Below are 19919 nucleotides of genomic sequence, written 5' to 3'. Positions count from 1 at the left end.
GAAGCTGGTATACAAAGGGAACAGTGTTGTGTGGCAGCGGTGGCCGATGCTATAACGAATCTTGTCAGCAAAATAGCAAAGAAGGCTACAGGGGAGCCATTGAAAGACAGAAACAGAGAATATGTAAAGAAACACAAATGTATCCCCTGAGATTCCCTCTTCCTCTCACAACGTCCTGTTTTCTTTGCTCTGGCTGGTGATACATGCTCATGGCCCTGTCACACATATCCGTATGGCAGAAACGTATACGAAAATAGCTCACAATTTGTCAGAGTCCAAATACATCCAACTTTTCATCGGATCAGAAAAGTGAACATATACAGATACGCATGTCTAACCTATTGATAGAGTATCACTTACTTATACAAAATGTATCAGACGAATGCCCAACGAATGCATAAAGTATGCAAAAATATGTTGTATACAAAATATCGGCAATACGCTGGTGTAGGTAGATATAAGGTAAGGTATAAGTAGTGTTCGTTAAGAGCTCACTGTGTTACGCTGGGGCGAGTTGTTGAACGCTGAGGCTCTGAAAATGTTTTGAGCGTGTTCAAAATTACCGGACGTACCCAACGTGTACTTCATAAGTTATGCAGCCGTTACACATAAGTTACGTTAGACATACGTGAATACTGAATACGTACGTGAATACAGTACGTGACTACGTTAGAGGTACGTTAGATATAGGCTACGTCGGCTGACTGTGAACCCTACAGCCAACTTATTGATAACGAGTGGATAACCTATTCCTACCCTATGTTAAGATGATGCCTGACGACGGAGTAACTTATTAAATGTGTTTCTACAGTACAGCTAGCGTTCAGCTAGCGTTTTGGGAGCTTATTGGGGTTTGAATATAGTATATAGGGTCCCTGTGAGTAGCTCCTCCTCACTTCTTCACAGCACGTCTTGATGAATACATCAACCCATCATCAACCCAGCATCAGAGAGCATGGAGGATGCTGAGAGGCTGCAACAAGAGTACATTCTGTTCTCCAGCATCAGCATGACGTGAACCAAATGGCACTTTTTCAGCTCCGTTAAACGGACGCTCTGATACGTTTTGTATAAGTAAGTGATACGCTATCAATATGTTGGACATACGTATAATAATTTGTTATATATACGTTATGTATAAGTCAGCTACACTACTTTTCATATACGCCGGCATATGTTTCTTCCATACGGATATGTGTATGTATGACGTATCGTCTGCGTCCTTCGAACGATCACAACTTACCCTTAATTTATATCAACCTATTGCTGATATTTCGTATACGCCGGCATACTTTTCTGTTATACGGATAGGTGTGACAGGGCCTTCACTTAAAAACAAAGGAAATGTATCCCAATACAACACGGATCTTAAACTATTTTGGTCAGTGGTTGCCTTTGAATGGGATTAACATATGCAGTACGATGATGCAAACCAATCTAGAAAAAAAACAAAAATATGATCACAAAAAGTTGTTTTACATTTGTAACGCTGCATAATGTCAAAGGCCTAAAATGCAAAAGGCAAAAAAAATGACATTTGGATCCAAAATGTCAACTTCTACCAGTCAGCTCACTATGTGTAGGTTGAATGAATTACTGTATGCTGTGTGGTAAAGAGAAATTTATAGCACAATAAACAATCCATTTTTCAAGTTACAGAACAATAAAAGCATCCGAGTTTTGCTTTTGGGTGGAATAAAACATCTGTGGAGTTTAGGGTCACACTGGCAGATGTCTGCTAGCATACCAAATAACATATGGCAAATAATGGCTCCTTCTCTTTCTTTGAGACGTTATGTACAACACCATTGGCATAAAGCAGGAAATCTGAATTCTAAACTGTCTGTCTTTTCTCCAAATAATCTCCAGCAATTTGCAGCCCTCCTACTGGCAGCGCTCCCAGATCCATTGCTCTAAGGATGCCATCAGCCCTGGTTCTGTGGCGACCACGGTCAAGGAGCTGAAGGTCAGCTCTGGAGAGCACTAATTGTAGGAGCGGAGGAGTTTTAAAAAGGCCTGCCAGGGATGAATGCACCGCTTTGCCAATGAAAGGTCATCGAGTTCACCCTTCTCTCTCAGACTAGTTTAGCTTCACCTCACCCACAAAACATGGCTGTAAGAGATTCTCTGCGGGGTGGACGAAATCATGGAAATTTTATACTGTGTGGTAGAAAGAATAATGGCACTGAGATAATAAAGTAGCACTTGGGTAATTGCATAAACTAAAATGACCGCCTCGCTGTTGTATGCCTTCACCACGCAGTCAAGTTGCAGTTTACATCCATGTCTGTCAAAAATGTCATCACTTCATCACTTTATCCCATAAATTTTGTCTCTAATTGTCATTATTAGCATATGAATTCTTGAGTTATTGCCAAAAAAGTGCTTTGAAAGGTCAAGAAAAAGTGGTTAGGAAGAGACATCATTCTTTATGACCCTTCGACCGCAGCCAGCTAAATTTGAAGAAATTTGCTAAAGACTTTCCTGAGATATAAAGGGAATGGGACGAACGTGAGGTCATAGTGTCCTTGATCACCAAACTTCAATCAGTTGATCAAGAAGAAGTCCAAGTGGATGTTTGTGCCAAATTTGAAGAAATTCCTTGGAGGCTTTCCGGAGATATTGCGTTCACAAGATTGGCACGTATCAGACGGACGAACAACTGCAAAACATAATGCCTCTGGACACAGAGGCATACAAAGAGATATTACACCGAAACTAGATGATCCCAGGTAATCATGATTACATTACCAATGAATGTTAAGAACAGTACAGCTACATTGAGTTCACAGTAAAGATGATACATATTTATTTGTATACGTTTTATTTATTTGTTTTGAAGCTATTGCTTGTACGTGGGCTAAGAGAAAAAACAATAGTTTGAAAGAGAAAAAACACTGCTTCACTTGGGAAATAAGGTTTTCTTTAAGTTTTTAGTTAATATCCCTTTGAATGACTGTTTATCCAACAGAATGAAAGAACTTTGCCCCCTCTGCTCCCACTAACAGATGCAGCCTGAGCAGACTTCAGAGAAGAGCCATTTTACAACTTTATGGTTATTTTTATTACAAAAACACCCAAAGATAATTTTGGATTTAAAGGCTAGTGAGAGTTAAAAGCAACGTTCTCCATTCTAACCAGCCTCATACACAGTACATATTGATTTCTTCACCCTAATTTACAAGCAAAGTAATGCAGCAGTCGGCAATTATTCAACCTGCTAAGTGTATCTACTGCGAATACACAGACGCATATGATGTCAGTGTTGAGGCAGCTTTTTATTTCATTTATGGGACTAAATTGAATAATGAAGTTAGGGGTAGGAATAATCCTTTTTACTGACAGGGATTAGAGCTGGTTCATTTAGAAATGAAAATGCTATGCTTTTGTCTGCAGCCAACTGTCTCCATTGTGTGGGACAACTTTTATCAAGACCGTGACAGGAACAAAGGAATCTTCTAATTGTCCAAGTACATGCAGATTGTATCTATTAAGCCTTATGTTGGTTGTATTGATACTTTTACTTTAAAACAAAGAGTAGATTTTATACTGTATTATCCAGCAAAACATTTTCAGTGTATTTCTCTTTTTACAATTTAGTGTAATTATTTTCTTCATACACTACCGCTGCTCTACTTTCATTTGCAGGCTCATGTAGGAGATGATGTGCATTGCTGATATTATATTATACATCATTTGCCATAATTTTCCCACTGTATGTCAAAAAGTAGCATTAACACATGCCACATTTGATGCTTCCTTCCTCCACATTAAACAAACGGATCGGCTTTAAGATGATACTGCTCTAACGCAGCGCTTTAAATGACATCCAACAGCTTCCACACTAACGCATGGCTGCGTCTTGTCACACTTGGTGGTTCCGATACCTCCACTCATTGCATTCAGCATTACATTAATGCACCGTACAACTGAGGTCATTTGGTGCATACAGTATTAATGTAAAGTAAATGAATGCATGTTATCCTGTATTTGCATGTGGATGTGCGAGCAATATTATACGTGATGACATATAGCAGTGGGGTAATGCATTACCTGCGACTGACTCAACACCTCGCTCACAGAACATGACTGCCCCGATAATTCACCACAGCCAGATAAGCCATGATGGATGTCACACATGCATGTGCAGACACAATTCATGTGGATATATACACACACACACACACACACACACACACACACACACACACACACACACAGATAGATACCACACATAAATACATCTTGTTGCAGCCCTCCTCCTCCTCTTTCACTGCTGACAGAGGCACTTGGAATGCTGACATTCACTGTGAGAGCTGACACTGTTTGATGAGTCAAGTCCTTCACTGCCTGTCTTCACAGGTCCTAAATATGCTTCCCTCAGGTATAGTTATGCACTGTGTGATGAAATCTGAGGCAGGGGATGAGGGAAGGTGTAATAAAGAAAATGTTAACCTAAAGCTCTACTTATATAGTGGTGAGAAGACAGATTCCCCCTCACTATAGAGGAACTTTAAATGGTAACATATGAGATATCATTTATTTAATGGGTTCAAATGAATTAATAATTAAAAGGGATAGCCATCAAAAAGGCAAGATTTTTTATTATTATATCAGGTTAAGTGTACTGCTGTACCTTGTCGTCAGACAGCTCTAACTGCAGCAGTTACATATGCCTCCTTCATTCCTCCTGTTTGGGTTATTGTGTGACCATAGTGAATCCCAAATAACCAAAGAATTGAGGTAGCAGTAGACCAACATCTTCTGTGTTCCGTGAGGTAAAATGACTGTTTTTGTCAATGGAGTCGGCTGGCTCTGTAGAGAGCATAGATGGATACAAGGGTTTCAGTTTTCCATTGGAAAGGGCTGTCTGACAGCAAGGTAAAGCCTTTCTTTCAGGTGGTTAAAGTAAGTTTTGCTTCTGCCTCTGTCCACAGCAGTACATTGCTTATCTTCCATGCCGTCTGTTTCTCCTAACTGGGGGCCAGCCGACATCCGTCTACTGTACGTAATCTCCTGACTATGGATAAATACCCCAGCTTCAAAACATCCAAACTATCCCTTTAATGTTTACTGCACCAAACCTGAACTCCATATTACAATGGACATTTCCTCAAACTGCTTGAACCTCTTAGAGTATGAAAATCACAACAGCGATCAGCTCCTCAAACTAGCAAGTACACTCAAAATCAAAATCATAACTTTGAGCCCACTTACCTATAAAGCCTCATAAATATCCTCTTTTCAGCAATATTTTGAAAAAGATGCTCCAAAGGCATTGCCAGAGGTCCACACGTTCGTTTCCGGTAAAAAGATATCCACTGTGAACATCGTCACATCGATAAAAGTCCATGAACAGGTGTTGCAATCTGTGAAATCAGCTGATGGATTTTTACATTGTGTGATCATAAACAGTCATAACTTAATATCTTGTGCGCTCATCACGGTTCAGACACGTCCTAGTTTTAGCGCGGGCTCTCAGCATTAGATTGACACTTCATTTGAGCCAATCGAAGCTTCGATGGGTCTTTTACAACCTTCATGAGCCAATGAGTGTCAACTTGATAAGAAAGTGCCCACCCTCTTTTGTTACAGACTGACCCTGGACCAGCTCAGCGTCCTGGTGGCACGCGCATCGTAAAGGAAATGATGCGCCTCTTTCGTTAGATGAGTCACTTCTCTTGGTTTATTTTTTCAAAATAAAATGTATTTCCAAAATAATATTTATTATTTATTGTACAAAAAGAAATACAAGAAAAACATACAAATATTAGAATTTTTTTTATTTATACTTCACTTACTCTGTGTGATTACTACTAACAGGGAATATGGGTATATAATAGTTATTTATAAATAGATAAAAATAACATTAATTAATAAATATCATAATATGTACAGTACATGTACATATTGCACAGTTGGTGTATACCTGGTGTTACTCTTAGACAAACCTGTCTAATAAATTAAGCTTTTATCCTTTTTATCTGAAATTTGGTGGTGAACTTGATAACACTTGGTTCTATGTTTCTATTGTGTATTTCAGCTCAGGACTACCAGCTATACCCATCTTCAGACATCTTTTTCAACAAAGAAATTCTGGCGGAGTGTATTTTCTTCAAATTCAGTATATTCAGACCACTATTACTCAGTGCCAGAAGCACTTGGAGTGATTCTTACAATAAGAGAGTTATCTTTTGAATGAGACCAAAATCATGCAGCTGGTGCAAATGGTTGAAGAGCAGCTTTCAATTTACTTTGGGTATGTCGTTTGTAGGTATTTTCAGGTAAATTCGCCCACCTTCTTTTAATGTTGTGGTTTTGCAGTAGCATTTGGTTTTTATTTGTAAGTATCCAGTACAGGTTTGATGAGGTGCAACACTCGACTTGAACAGTAGGTTTCCAACCTTGACCTGCCTCGAATAATTTCCTCATTCTAAATATATTGTCCATGTCCTTTCATTTCACCCTTTTTTAATGCACCACAGAAGAGCAAGCATATTTTTTTTATTAAAACTGACTTTCAAAGCACTTTTCAAAGCATTAGCCATTGAAAATTGTCTCAGCTGTGCTTGGACCGTTCCATCGTGACGCAACATTAATGCAACAGAGAAACTTTCAGGGGTTTCAAAGCAAGCGCTCCCTCAGTGGCTGATGGCTGTAGAGGAGCTGGAGCTTGGACGTTTTTTTTTTTAAATAGACACTTCTTGATTAAGAATTTTGTAAAGAGTTGTTTAAGTTATAGGAGCTACAGCATTTACTGATGCATTGCCAATTTATTTATCCAATTATTCCATTACAAATGTGACCGTTAAGAAGAATCAAAACAGACTTTGGATGGTTAAATGCAAAATTGTCTGGGAAGATGCGTAATATTCCTACTCCTGTGCGAATACACTGTTTTTGATATGGATATTTTCTCTTCAGTTGGACAAGGCTGGTGTTGAAAATATGTCAAAACGCAAGATTAAATTCAAAGGCGAGGGCAAGAGTTGGCAATTAGTAAACTGACAAATTCTTTCAACGTTCGCAGGGTGGCCCTGCTTGCTTTTGTTATTGCCCCTTTTAATGACACGAGCGTCCTCCTGTCAGAGGGGGAATCTGGCGAACTTTGGCTGAGTCAGTCTCCAAACGACAGAGATGGTGTGGGTGGATGGCAGCCTCTGACTACAAATAAGAGCACACAAGACATCTAATCTGTCACACATGTAATGAGCGTCCCTGCTATGCTCCCTAAAGAAGACACACCATTCACATTAACATACACAAACGTTAGCGCACATTCACTCCCACACACAGACAGCAACAGAGAGAGGAGAGATGCATAAAGCAAGACATTCATATGATTCCAATGCCCTTAAGAGATTACAAACACAAACAGCATGAAACATGTCTGAGCTGCTCTTTGTATTCTGACTTCCTACACATACAAACCAAAGTACAGCCATGCTAATGTAGGCAGGCCACCCATGGTACTACCACAAATATGAAGTATTTAGAGGAGAAACTTTTGAACTAGGTATCGTCCTGGCCTCGGTTACCGGGTTGATTTCAGTGTGAGACACACATCTCTGCAAAGCCTTTGACGTTAGTGTTTAATGACGTTGGTGTCGTGCCGTCATTTTAACACTACAACTTACCTTCCCTTCTTACCCAAACCAGCTCTCTGTAGTTACTAATTCTCCATATAAAAAGGCTTTCGATTAGGGTGCCATTTGATTCTGCCAAATCTTTTCTATCTGTGCATCTACAGAAACACTTTTACACAGGTTTGGGAACAGATACATTCACAAGTATACCAGACTCCTACTCAGTGAACCTGAGAATGATGCTCAGAAATCCCATAAACAAAGCTGGTGCTAAGGGAAACGTAACAAGTGGATAGTTATGAGCATCAGGCGTGAATGTTCAGGGACATCTACTTCATGGTTGCTTATTCTCTTTAATCCAATCAATTCAAGTCTTCTAGTGTACAGTAAAACACTTACCCTGTGATGTGTGGCAGAGTGTCAGTGGAGATGAGGGCAAGTGGCGGTTTGTCCCGCTCTATGAGCGACATGGTGTATTGCCCACTTTGCTTCGGGTGGAGGAACACAGCCATGTCCAGGCCGCAGGGACCCTGGCCCCCCCACAGCCAAGGACTCAGCACCCAGGGGCCGGCAAAGGCTGAGCTGTTCACCCAGAAGAACTGGCCTGTGGGAGAGAGGAAAACAAAGCACTGTAAGCACACAGAGCAGAGCCACAAACAGGGTGTACTAAATAGACACAGCCGAGTTAGAGACTTAGTGATCCTGCTAAACAGAGATCAGTAGAAGCGAGAAAGATTGGAAATGATCAGCAATTAGAATCTTGTGAACATGACGTGCCGGTACAGTATGTACAGAATCCAGATGATTGATGGGCTATGATTCCAAATAGTTTTTTGAGGCAAAGGCTGAGTGAAGCACTTGATGAAAATGCATGAAATAAAGCCGCTTTGAAAAAGAACAGTCAATGACATTCCTCGTACAAAAAAATAAAAAGGGGCCGGGGTAGCGGGTGAAAAATCAAAGCACAGTTTTTTTCTGGCTTTGATATGAAGTCCCATTTCACTTTCAAACCTATTGCGCTCATTCAAGCAGAAAGTTCATCAGAAGCGTGTGTGTGTGTGTGTGTGTGTGTGTGTGTGTGTGTGTGTGTGTGTGTGTGTGTGTGTGTGTGAATCTCAACTTGAAAGGAGGAAAATCCATTTTTAATATGCTCAGTTAAAAAAGCGATGTGTAGATGAGGGGAAGCTAAGAAATGCAAAGCAGAAATCATGCAGCGTAATTGATTTGAGAAAAAGTCATTCTCAGGAACCGTTCAAGGTGAGCTTTGCCCTGATGTCAGTGTAAGGGTCATGAGGTGCGCTCGCTGCTGCAGTTACAGAAATACATCCGGAAATCTTTTTTCAGTTTGTTTACATTCACAGGCTGCACTCTTGCCTCCTGATATAAGCAACACCAGCTTCCCAAGGGTCAGGTTGAAGTGAACTTCTCTAACTGGGACACATTACACTAGAACCTTTTTATTTCTTGAGTATGTTAACAGCCATTTGCCATTAGTTGTGTTACGTATTCAGTTTACATGTTGGTACTTAGCCGACAGAGGAGGAATGGAGTAATATGGCTCTATAAAAATGTTTGGTGTGGTGAGAATATTTTATTCGGCTTCACTGGTAAATGGATTTATATAGCGCTTTTCTAGTCTTCCGACCACTCAAAGCACTTTAACACTATATTTCTACATTGACACACATTCATACACTGATGGCAGCGCAGCCATACAAGGTGCCATACCGCTCAATATTTTTAATCTAATGGGCATTGACACACACACACACACACACACACACACTGGAGGAGGCCGGGGATTGAACCACCGCTCTTCCGATTAGTAGATGACCCACCGTCAAATCTAGTGTTTGGCTAGTGTATAGACTAATGTATTATTGTATTGTATATACTTCCTAATAGTGTTTTTTTCTGACAGAAAAACGCTTGGAAGAAGCGATTGTGCACAGTATCTCGACAACATATCACCACTTTTTTATTATCTATTTGGGCTACTACTTGTTTGACATTGTTTTCTCTCATGACACATGTCTACATGTATAAAGTAACGAAGCGACATTATTTCCTATGCTTCTCAACTGTCTTGCCGGTCTAAAATGTTTAAATAGCTGCAAAGGTAAAAAATAGACAATTTTATCTGGCATTCAATTTTAAATAAGACTCAAAAGAGTATGTCATTGTCAAGCCAATGCTTTCTCTTATCCCCAGAGTTTGCTGAACAAGTGGTACATTTGCAGGCTTTCGAATTAGAGTGCTCAAGTTAAGCCTCATTTGCATTCTCCTTACACAAAAGGTCCAGACAATTTGGCAGGTACAGTCCGAGCGCCTCCAACAAGTTTGCCGGCAATGTGGACTGCATGCATTTACTACACACCCAGCAGCGATTTGATATAAAGGCTTTAAGACTCAGCCTGGAAGAGCTTTGGGCCTGAAGGCACAAACCTATTAACTCTGGTTTCCAAGTCCAAATAAGATGAAGAAATAACTGCTTGGGAGCAATTATCGGCAGGGTACAAATTATAACGGCAACTGCAAACAAATCAGTAGATTTCTGCTTCAGCTTCACCTGTGAATACTGCTGCCTAACAGAGCTTGATGCCCTCATTTACTGCATCACAAGGCCTGGTTCAACTGACTGTCTCTCTCAATCTGCGTGGAGCAACATGACAGCAGGATCATTGGTGGGGGTTCAAGCAGTAAAGACAGAGATGATTTCAAAACCAGCTTTGCATGAAAACAAAAATAATCTCAAAGCAATTATGCATTATGCCGTAATTGGTACTTTTTGCAATTTAACACCCCTATAGTATCAGAGAGCAGTTCACTTATACACCACTATCGTACATATGGACAGCTGTAACGTTTAACGTGCATTTCTTATGATTACATTACTTATGAACGATCCAAAACATCAAGCAAGTGGAACAACACAAGAGCTCAAATAGTTACATGCTGTGGAGGACACCCGTCTTTAAATAAGTGTTGCCTTTATTGACGAGCACTGAAAGTAGGCCCACCCAAGAGGCTAATCTAAGTGTCAGGACTTAGCAAAACTCTTCTTAATGGAAAAGATGTTCACTAAAAATGAGAAGACGGTTCTTTCTTTTCATTTTCTGGAACCCACACAAGCACTTTACTCTAGTTGCCCTCTTTTGCTCCAGCTAATGGACTCTGTTGGAGGCAATTTCTCATTTATTTGTGAAGCTTAGACTTCATCAACAGTGTTTATAAAATAACACTTTATTATTGGCCCTCCGAGGAAAGAGACAATCCCAAAAAACTCAGAAGCAGAAACATTTCAATCCAAAGTGATAGTTGTATTCTGTATCATTGAATCAAGCTGATAAACACTTTTCTCACTCTCTGTGCAGGTTACAGATTCAATCAACCAGGGCTCTTGTTGACATAGCATACCAAATCAGGCCAACTGTTGGTAAGAGCTGAATTCCCTCAGATAATAAAATTGCAGCTAAAGGCCTGAGAGGAGGAAAACAAGCCATTGAAATTGTATTCTCTGCCAAATCCACTTATAACATCATGCATTTACCCAAGGCCAGCACAAGCTTGTTGGGGTCCCAACAATTCGACTGCCTCACATTTTAATTTACAACCCATTCAGTGGTGCGACATAGTGACAGCTTCCACTATAGAGTGGAATGTTCAGCGTGCTGATAAGCAGCATTCTTGTGATGGTGTATTGTTGTTGGATTCTTCTTTAAAAGGATTTTCTACCACAGTGATTTCAATTTTGAATCGGCAATGACTGTTGGTTTTTTTTGCCACTTGCGGGCAACAGAAACAAGATGAGAACACAACATTGATGGTGAACCTGTTAGCAAATAGTTGCTTATTTACACATCGCGCAATTTTCAAGCAACATTACGATTTCTTTAAAGTTGTGTCTCCAGTGACTCGATGAATGTGCTCTACCATCAAGATAATAGTGGAACCAATCCAGGCCTCTGGGCAGGTCAGGGTTTGTATAACAACTTCCATTAAACCCAAATTCAATGGTCATAAAAAAAGGTCTGATAGAATATGAAACAATGAAAATAGTCTTAAGAAATGCCTCCTCCCTGTCAGTAAGAAGCAAAGGGTATGTCAGCATGACAAACAACTTTGCTCCTGGTTGTTTTCAAAGCCAGTCACCAGGTAGTTGCAGGAGCCAAATGGTGCAGACAGTTTCTTCCTAGAGGACTAATGTAAAAGGAAAACCTGGAAAATGTGTTCACATGGATATCCGCTAGAGAAAGCAACACTATTTAACTATGGTACCTTACAACAGCTTCAAAATCATTTCCATGCAACACTGACTTGTAATGGGGAGAATGGTCAGCCCCACTCTGCGTCCCAAAAGGCTGTTTTTGTAACTTTGGTGAGCCGGTTGGTAAAGACCACGTTATGTTGCTTTAAAGCAGTGATCCCCAAACTCAGGCCCGCGGGCCGGATACGGCCCACCTCCACATTTGGCCCGGCCCCCTGAACAATACCAGAGACGCATTATGATTTTTTTTTCAGTCTGGCCACGCGAATCCTAGACTAGCCCCTGTCAAATAGAACGGAATAATGGCGAAAAGGTTAGGTAAGAGAAAAATTGATTCAGAATGCAGGGTATTTAACCGATTATTTTTTTGTTCAATGCAAAGAAAAGGCTGTTTGTCTCACCTGTCAAGAGGCGGTGGCGGAATTCAAAGAATACAATCTGCGCCGACACTATGAATCCCGTCACAAAGACAAGTATGATAACTTGCAAGGCCAAATGCGAGCAGACAAACTCTCAAAGCTAAAAAGTGGACTGTTAGCTCAGCTTGGTTATGTGTGGCTTTCTGGAAAACAATAAATGTTTACGTTTAGGCACCCCTGCGATCGTCACACTTTTTCTGTTACAAACTGACCCCGGCCCCCATCAGAGAAGGGAAAAGTTATGTGGCCCTCACAGGAAAAAGTTTGGGGACCCCTGCTTTAAAGCATTTAAAATTCATACAAAAGAAAACTAGAATTGCCAGGATGTTGGTCTTCAGTTTGTCAATTGCCAATACTTATACTGTATTATTGCCGTGAAAATGCCGCTCTGCACTTGTATCAGTAGGGGAAGCTCAGCCTACACACAACTACTGTATGTTCAGGTAAACCTACTACTGCTGTGTTTGTAGCTTGTAGGGCTTCAGATTTAATATCAGGTTAGACTGCATCTAGGTTTTTCAGGGGTTCTGTATAATAATGACGTCTTGACTGTTATATGTTATACGAGCACGAACAGATAACAGCCACAAGGCGAAGTGTTTATGTTTTTCTAATAATCAACACAGATCATCGGATAAGCAATTAAAGAAGTGCAAGCTAATTGTGCAGAATTACTGAATAATATTAGATAATGTAAGAAAAAGATCTGAATAACTGAAGGACATTAGACAATGTATACGGACGTGTTACTCACTCTCAGCTGCTCCTCAGTGAAGAAGCAAACACACAATGACATGGAACAGTGCTTAAAGGCATATAAAACATCTGGGGGCACAATCTATCTTTGATTCACATGAGTGATTTCACGCGTTTTATACGGTGTGTTGTGTCTTGTTTTAATGGAATACTTTACTGAGAGTATTTATTGTGATACAGGATACAGAGAGGGAGAGGGTGTCATGAGTGCAGATACACTAACTGGAGAACATCAAAATTAGGGATTTGTTTGACAGAAAATTGCATGTACATTTCAATACGGCCTCATTGTCTGCTCTTGTTTAGACATGAAACAACACAAGACATATAATTTGCCTGAATTAACACCCTTTCATCAAAGAAAATACAAGTTTTAGAATTTTTTCTTTTCCATAAACGAGAATATAAAAGAGAAAAAGAAAATCCGTAATTGTGAAGGACTTCATCAAACTGTCCGGGAATAGACTATACAGCCATGAACGGTTCTAATGCCTTCGGTTAAATGTGTATTCAGACACATTTAATTGTACAGCGCTGCATAACTAGAAGCTTTGGTAGCCACCAGAGACATAAACACTATTGTTTCATCTACATAGCTTCGCTTTTGTGTCACAAGGACGAGTCCCTATGGCTGCTGATTTGTTCTGAGGTTTGTTTTTGTAATGTTTCATGTACCATTACAAAGGGAACTGACATTGTCTTCATGAAAATTACATGCAGACGTGGATGTAAGCAGGGGAAGTGTCAAGAAGATGTGGCTTCTTATTTCTTTCCATAAATGTTGGAATCTGCGTAAATGATCCATTGTTTGTGTGTGTTGTGTGCAGAGACACATTGAGGATTACAGCTCTCTGTAATGACCTTCCTTTAAGCAAACACTGGTAATACAGTACTTTCTGCGTACCATATATCTATTTACTCCTTCACGCTCACACTAACAAATTGACGTTATGGTTTTCATCATCTTTGATTTGAGACGTTAAGGTGATTTATGTTGGAGTTTCCACAGCCTTCCAACTTGATATATTGTTTAAGCTGGAGATATGAGGCTGCGGTGTTTATTTGTTGTGCAGTAGTTAGTCGCAGGAACTCTGCCAAGTGTGCCAATCATGTTCATTTTCAGTCATTTATGCTGTGTTTTATTTCATTCCAAGGCACTCAGCCACATCAGGACCACCGCTTTGATTTTTTTCCCGCGACGGAACATTTGTGGCGAAGTTGAGCACTGACTGAAATGTCTTAATGTCAACAGCAACATTACCATAAAGCAGGAGAGTGGAGGGCACCAAAGCTCAGCAGGGTGAAAAGAAAAACGTTGTTGCTGTACATGAGTCAGGAACGAGTGTACCTACCTTAACCTACAAATCCCATGTTTCTATCTATCTATAGAGTTATATATCTATAGAGTTATATATATACAGGACTGTCTCAGAAAATTAGAATATTGTGATAAAGTTCTTTATTTTCTGTAATGCAATTAAAAACACAAAAATGTCATGCATTCTGGATTCATTACAAATTACACTGAAATATTGCAAGCCTTTTATTATTTTAATATTGCTGATTATGGCTTACAGCTTAAGAAAACTCAAAAATCCTATCTCAAAAAATTAGAATAGTTCCTCAGACCAAGTAAAAAAAAAAGATTTATAACAGCAAAACAAAATCAAACATTTGAAAATGTCCATTAATGCACTCAGTACTTGGTTGGGAATCCTTTTGCACGGATTACTGCATCAATGCGGCGTGGCATGGAGGCAATCAGCCTGTGGCATTGCTGAGGTGTTATGGATGCCCAGGATGCTTCAATAGCGGCCTTTAGCTCATTAGCATTGTTGGGTCTGGTGTCTTTCAGCTTCTTCTTCACAATACCCCACATATTCTCTATGGGGTTCAGGTCAGGGGAATTGGCAGGCCAATCGAGGACAGTAATGCCATGGTCAGTACACCAGTTACTGGTGGTTTCGGCACTGTGGGCAGGTGCCAGATCATGCTGGAAAATGAATTCCTCATCTCCATAGAGCTTTTCAGCAGACGGAAGCATGTAGTGCTCTAAAATCTCTTGGTACATAGCTGCATTTACTCTGGGCTTGATGAAACACAGTGGACCAACACCAGCAGCTGACATGGCTCCCCAAACCATCGCTGACTGTGGGAACTTCACACTGGATTTCAAGCAACTTGGATTTTGCTCCTCTCCAGCCTTTCTCCAGACTCTGGCGCCTTGACTTCCAAATGAAATACAAAACTTGCTTTCGTCTGAAAAGAGGACTTTGGACCACTCTGCAACTGTCCAGTGCTTCTTTTCCATAGCCCAAGTCAGACGCTTCTTCCGTTGTCTTGAGTTCAGAAGTGGCTTGACCATGGGAATACGGCTATTGTAGCCCATTTCCCGGACACGTCTGTGAACAGTGGCTTTTGATACCTGGACTCCAGCTTCAGTCCACTGTCTTTGAAGCTCCCCCAAATTCTGGAAGCGACTCTTCTTCACAATGCTGTTAAGGCTGCGGTCATCTCTCTTGGTTGTGCAGCGTTTCCTGCCACATTTCCCCCTTCCAACAGACTTTTTGTGGATGTGCTTTGAAACTGCACTCTGTGAACAGCTTGCTCTTTGAGACATTTCTTTTTGTGTCTTACCCTCCTGATGGAGGGTGTCAATGATGGTCCTCTGGACAGCAGTCAGATCAGCAGTCTTCCCCATACTTGTGATTTAGTTTACTGAACCAAGCTGAGTGTTTTTCAAGGCTCAGGAAACCCTTGCAGGTGTTTCGAGTTAATTAGACAATTCAAGTGATTCGTTGAACACCCTACTAGTATACTTTTTCATGATATTCTAATATTTAGAGATAGGATATTTGAGTTTTCTTAAGCTGTATGCCATAATCAGCAATATTAAAATAATAAGAGGCTTGCAATATTTCAGTTGATTTGTAATGAATCCAGAATGTATGACATTTTTTTTTTTTTTTAAATTGCATTACAGAAAATAAAGAACTTTATCACAATATTCTAATTTTCTGAGACAGTCCTGTATATATAGATATCTATATATAGTTATATATCTATATATATATATATATATATATATATATATATATATATATAGATAGATAGGATAGATATATAGTTATCACTAGATAAATAAATATCTATATCTATATATATCTATATCTATATCTATATCTATCTCTATATATATATATATATATCTCTATATATATATATATATATATCTATATATATATCTATATATCTCTCTATATATATATATATATATCTCTATATATATATATATATATATATATATCTATATATCTCTATATATATATATATATATATATATATATATCTATATATCTCTATATATATATATATATATATATCTCTATAATATATATATATATATATATATATATATATATATATATATATATATATCTATATCTATATATATATATATATATATATATATATAATTCCTATTAGTTCCTTTGTTTACTTTTTTTTAAATGCAGAACAGTGGGATCTGTAACATATAACATCAGCACTACTTTGTGTGCAATCCGAGCCAAATCTTTGCTTGTAAACTATTAGTTAAAAGTTGATGGTGTTTCTGAGAGTCGATAGAGCATCACTATGGTGTCTTGTCATGTCCGTGTTCCACTATAATAATACTCTTGTATACCCTTGTGACGGCATTATTAAAGACCAAGAAGTCTCTGGTATAATAACACTACTGACTGCGACTGCACAGTAAAAATGCAATGTTAACCTCCACCACTCCACATATTAGACAGCCCACTGTCCTTGTGCTAATTATCCTGCTTTATAATTAACCAAATATTGTGCCCATCACTCAGTTTCTGTGCTTCTGTGTTCGCATTATTGCATTAGTCCCTTTCATGGGCCATAGCTGCTTTATTTAGGGCAGCTGGAACTGTAGCATGTGCAAGTTATTTTGTATTTTTAATACACCCTTTTCAACCAAACATATAAAGCAAACAAAATTAACATAAATAAACTAAAGAAGATCATTTATTTGTTTAAAGCAATGCTGGTATAATACACTTGCTGAATAAATGAATACTAATTATGTCCAATGAGGATATCACTTTAGAGCAGGAAACACACTTGTCAAACCCGTGTGAGACATGAAAGCGTGGAATGGAAGTCCTCTTTGAAAGGTGCATGTGTCGGAAGGTGATTTTGACAGCCAATGCTTTAGAAAAAAAAAAAGCTCTATAAAAAACATCAGTGTAAAATGCACAATATCTCAATGGAGGATGGTGTTCGCACATTCCAGTTCAGCAAGATTATTCTTTTTGCAGAGAGGCATCACAGCAGGAAAAGACTTTGGTAAGGAAATGAGCGAACCGCTTCAAATCTCTGTTCCAGCAAACATAAGACAGGACAAACCGGGAAATATGAAGGTTAATTTAGTTTCATCTATATGATCTATATGGGCTTTGAGTTCAAATATAGTAACAGATGACAGCATTTCACAGTTGGAAGGCAGAACATGGCACTCTACTGTGATGTTGTACCATGGAAAGTAATCAAGTTACTTTATTATTTTGATATTAGGGTTAAGTTACATTTTCAAAGTAACCCTTTGGACACATCAACGATGCTGAAAATACAGAGATAAAGCTTAAACATCTGTTTGAAACAAAAAGGTGGCATAGAAATAGGAAATGTTGAGAAGAGTTTGAGTTTTCAACATTTCAAAAGGCTTTTGTTTTGAAAATTATATATATATATATATATATATATATATATATATATATATATATATATATATATATATATATATATATATATATCGTTGTAATCCTCGCTGGAACAACGATGTAATGTGATCAACTGTTCAGCGATTCAAGTTCAAGAAGAGAACACAAGAACACAAAAGTAATAATGAAATGAGAACTGCAGGTGTTATATGTTGTTATGTCGTCCTGATATAATACAAAATGTGAAAATTAAGATCATTTAAATCTACTAATCTAAAAATACTGTCATGTGTGGTTTTAAAAACATTGCACAACAGGTGATTCCTCTCTCAGATGTTTTTGCATTAGAAATATTATCACCAAAAATATATTAATCACCATAAATTCTATTCTTGAAGAAATATCAAAAGTTTAAGACACTAAATCACAGCATGAGTTTTTCTTTAGTGTTCCCCAAGTGTCTTACTGTGATGTTTTAAAGAACTTTTTACTTAAAAAATCTATATTTTTTAGTTCTCTTGTTAAATGAGTAACAAATGGTATCAACACAAAAACTGCTCCAACCATTTATAAGACATAAGCATGAGAATCTTATACTTCCATCATAATGTTTTAAGCCTTTAAAACAATGTTTTTTTTTTTACAGATTTATGAAAAACAAACTGGCAGTGCTGAGCTGCATGTCAAATTGATTTTCAGGTTCTTGATTACAAAATGCTTCACATAAACTAAATATAAAAACACAGCAGTTAATCAGATATCATCTGGATTATTTTTAATCAATCCTGTTAATCCTGCATCTTTTTATTTTATCTCCTCAACACCATTTCTTATGGCACTTACAACTCAAACACTAGAGATGATAATAACAAAAGTAGAGAACAAACATGTTGAATTTTGAGACAGTTTACATTCACTTCGGTTAACATGCGTTTCTCGTGGACTGTTCCGGGTTGGTTGCTTGGAGCCCTTTTCTATTTGCTAATGTTTCTATTGATGCAGACCAGAGAGACAGAGAATAGGATGGACACATAGATGAGACCGTAGACTGTTAACACAGTGTTATACCGCCAGCGCCAAGCAAAGTAAACAAGCAAGTCAACAGAGAGCCTTAGCAGTGATATACAGAGGGTTAGTGGTGACTTCAGCCTGAGGGACACCATGTCTAGACCCAGCAAGTGGACTGATTAAGTGGCCTTGTTTATAGATGGAGCTGATACCAAACGCTGCCAAAGGGTCTGTCCTAAATGAGAAAACGATGCCATTGGTCATCTGCTCGGCTGTCAGCCACTGATCTGTGTTCATTTGCAACAGGTGCACGGGAGGAATACAAAGACGTGTGGAATGATGTGGACTGTTGGTTGATTGTCATTTCAGTTTTTTTACTTTCATGTTTCATAGTCAGAAGCTGCTGCAGTAAAACTTTCTATAACGCCGATGTGTATAAAGCATTACACACCTACTTATGATGCATTATAATCTGCTTATAGCACTGTATGATTATAGGTATAAGCGCTCATAAATATGATGATTTATAACAATAATCATGACACAAAGCATTTGATAAAATATAAGTAAAATAACAATACTTTCTAATTGGTGTTAATCACTGACTTTCTTTGCAAGGATCATAGTGTAGTATAACATATACTGTAATCCTTTCATTTTTGGGGCCTTATCAAACATATTTTCATTCAAAACATACACTGCATGTTTTCACTAACGATCACATAAGGCACCACAGCATGTAGTCACCTGGGAATACCTGCTGTCCTTTTCTTGCATCACCAATATCTTCATATTGCATTTTTGCAATATGCACTGAATTTTTTATACGAAATAATGTAACAGCAAAGCTTGTGATATTCTAATTCGCCCCTCCACCGCGGAGACCTGAGGTGAATTCGCTGAAGCAGCTTATTTGAGCATCGACACCAACACAATTGGCAGGAGGGAAAGCCACTGAAGCTCCTTGCTAGCAGGTGAAAAGAAAAGGCAGGCGATGCCATGAGTATGTGTATAAAGACCAAAGTACAGGGTCCTTTGTCACTCTGAGCCAAGGACTGCAGCACAGACCTTTAACACACTCATGTAGTCAAGTATGCAGACGCACACTGACCAGTGCTGATGCTTTGAAATAACAGCCCATCTTCTTGTCCTT

General features: G+C 38.7%; 1 protein-coding gene across 3 annotated transcripts in view; it reads right to left on the bottom strand.

Moving 5' to 3' along the window:
* The window catches only part of alk (ALK receptor tyrosine kinase), a 225874-nt gene that overhangs the window by 142708 nt on the left and 63247 nt on the right, over positions 1 to 19919 (bottom strand). For all 3 annotated transcript variants that reach the window (XM_029460140.1, XM_029460141.1, XM_029460142.1), the window contains exon 3: positions 7986 to 8190. In XM_029460140.1, coding sequence (XP_029316000.1) covers positions 7986 to 8190 — 205 coding nt within the window. The remainder of the gene's footprint in view (positions 1 to 7985; positions 8191 to 19919) is intronic.

The sequence above is a fragment of the Cottoperca gobio genome, chromosome 22 (genome assembly GCF_900634415.1).
Source record: "Cottoperca gobio chromosome 22, fCotGob3.1, whole genome shotgun sequence".
NCBI classification, from domain to species: domain Eukaryota; kingdom Metazoa; phylum Chordata; class Actinopteri; order Perciformes; family Bovichtidae; genus Cottoperca; species Cottoperca gobio.
This window is presented reverse-complemented; position numbering and strand designations above follow the sequence as displayed.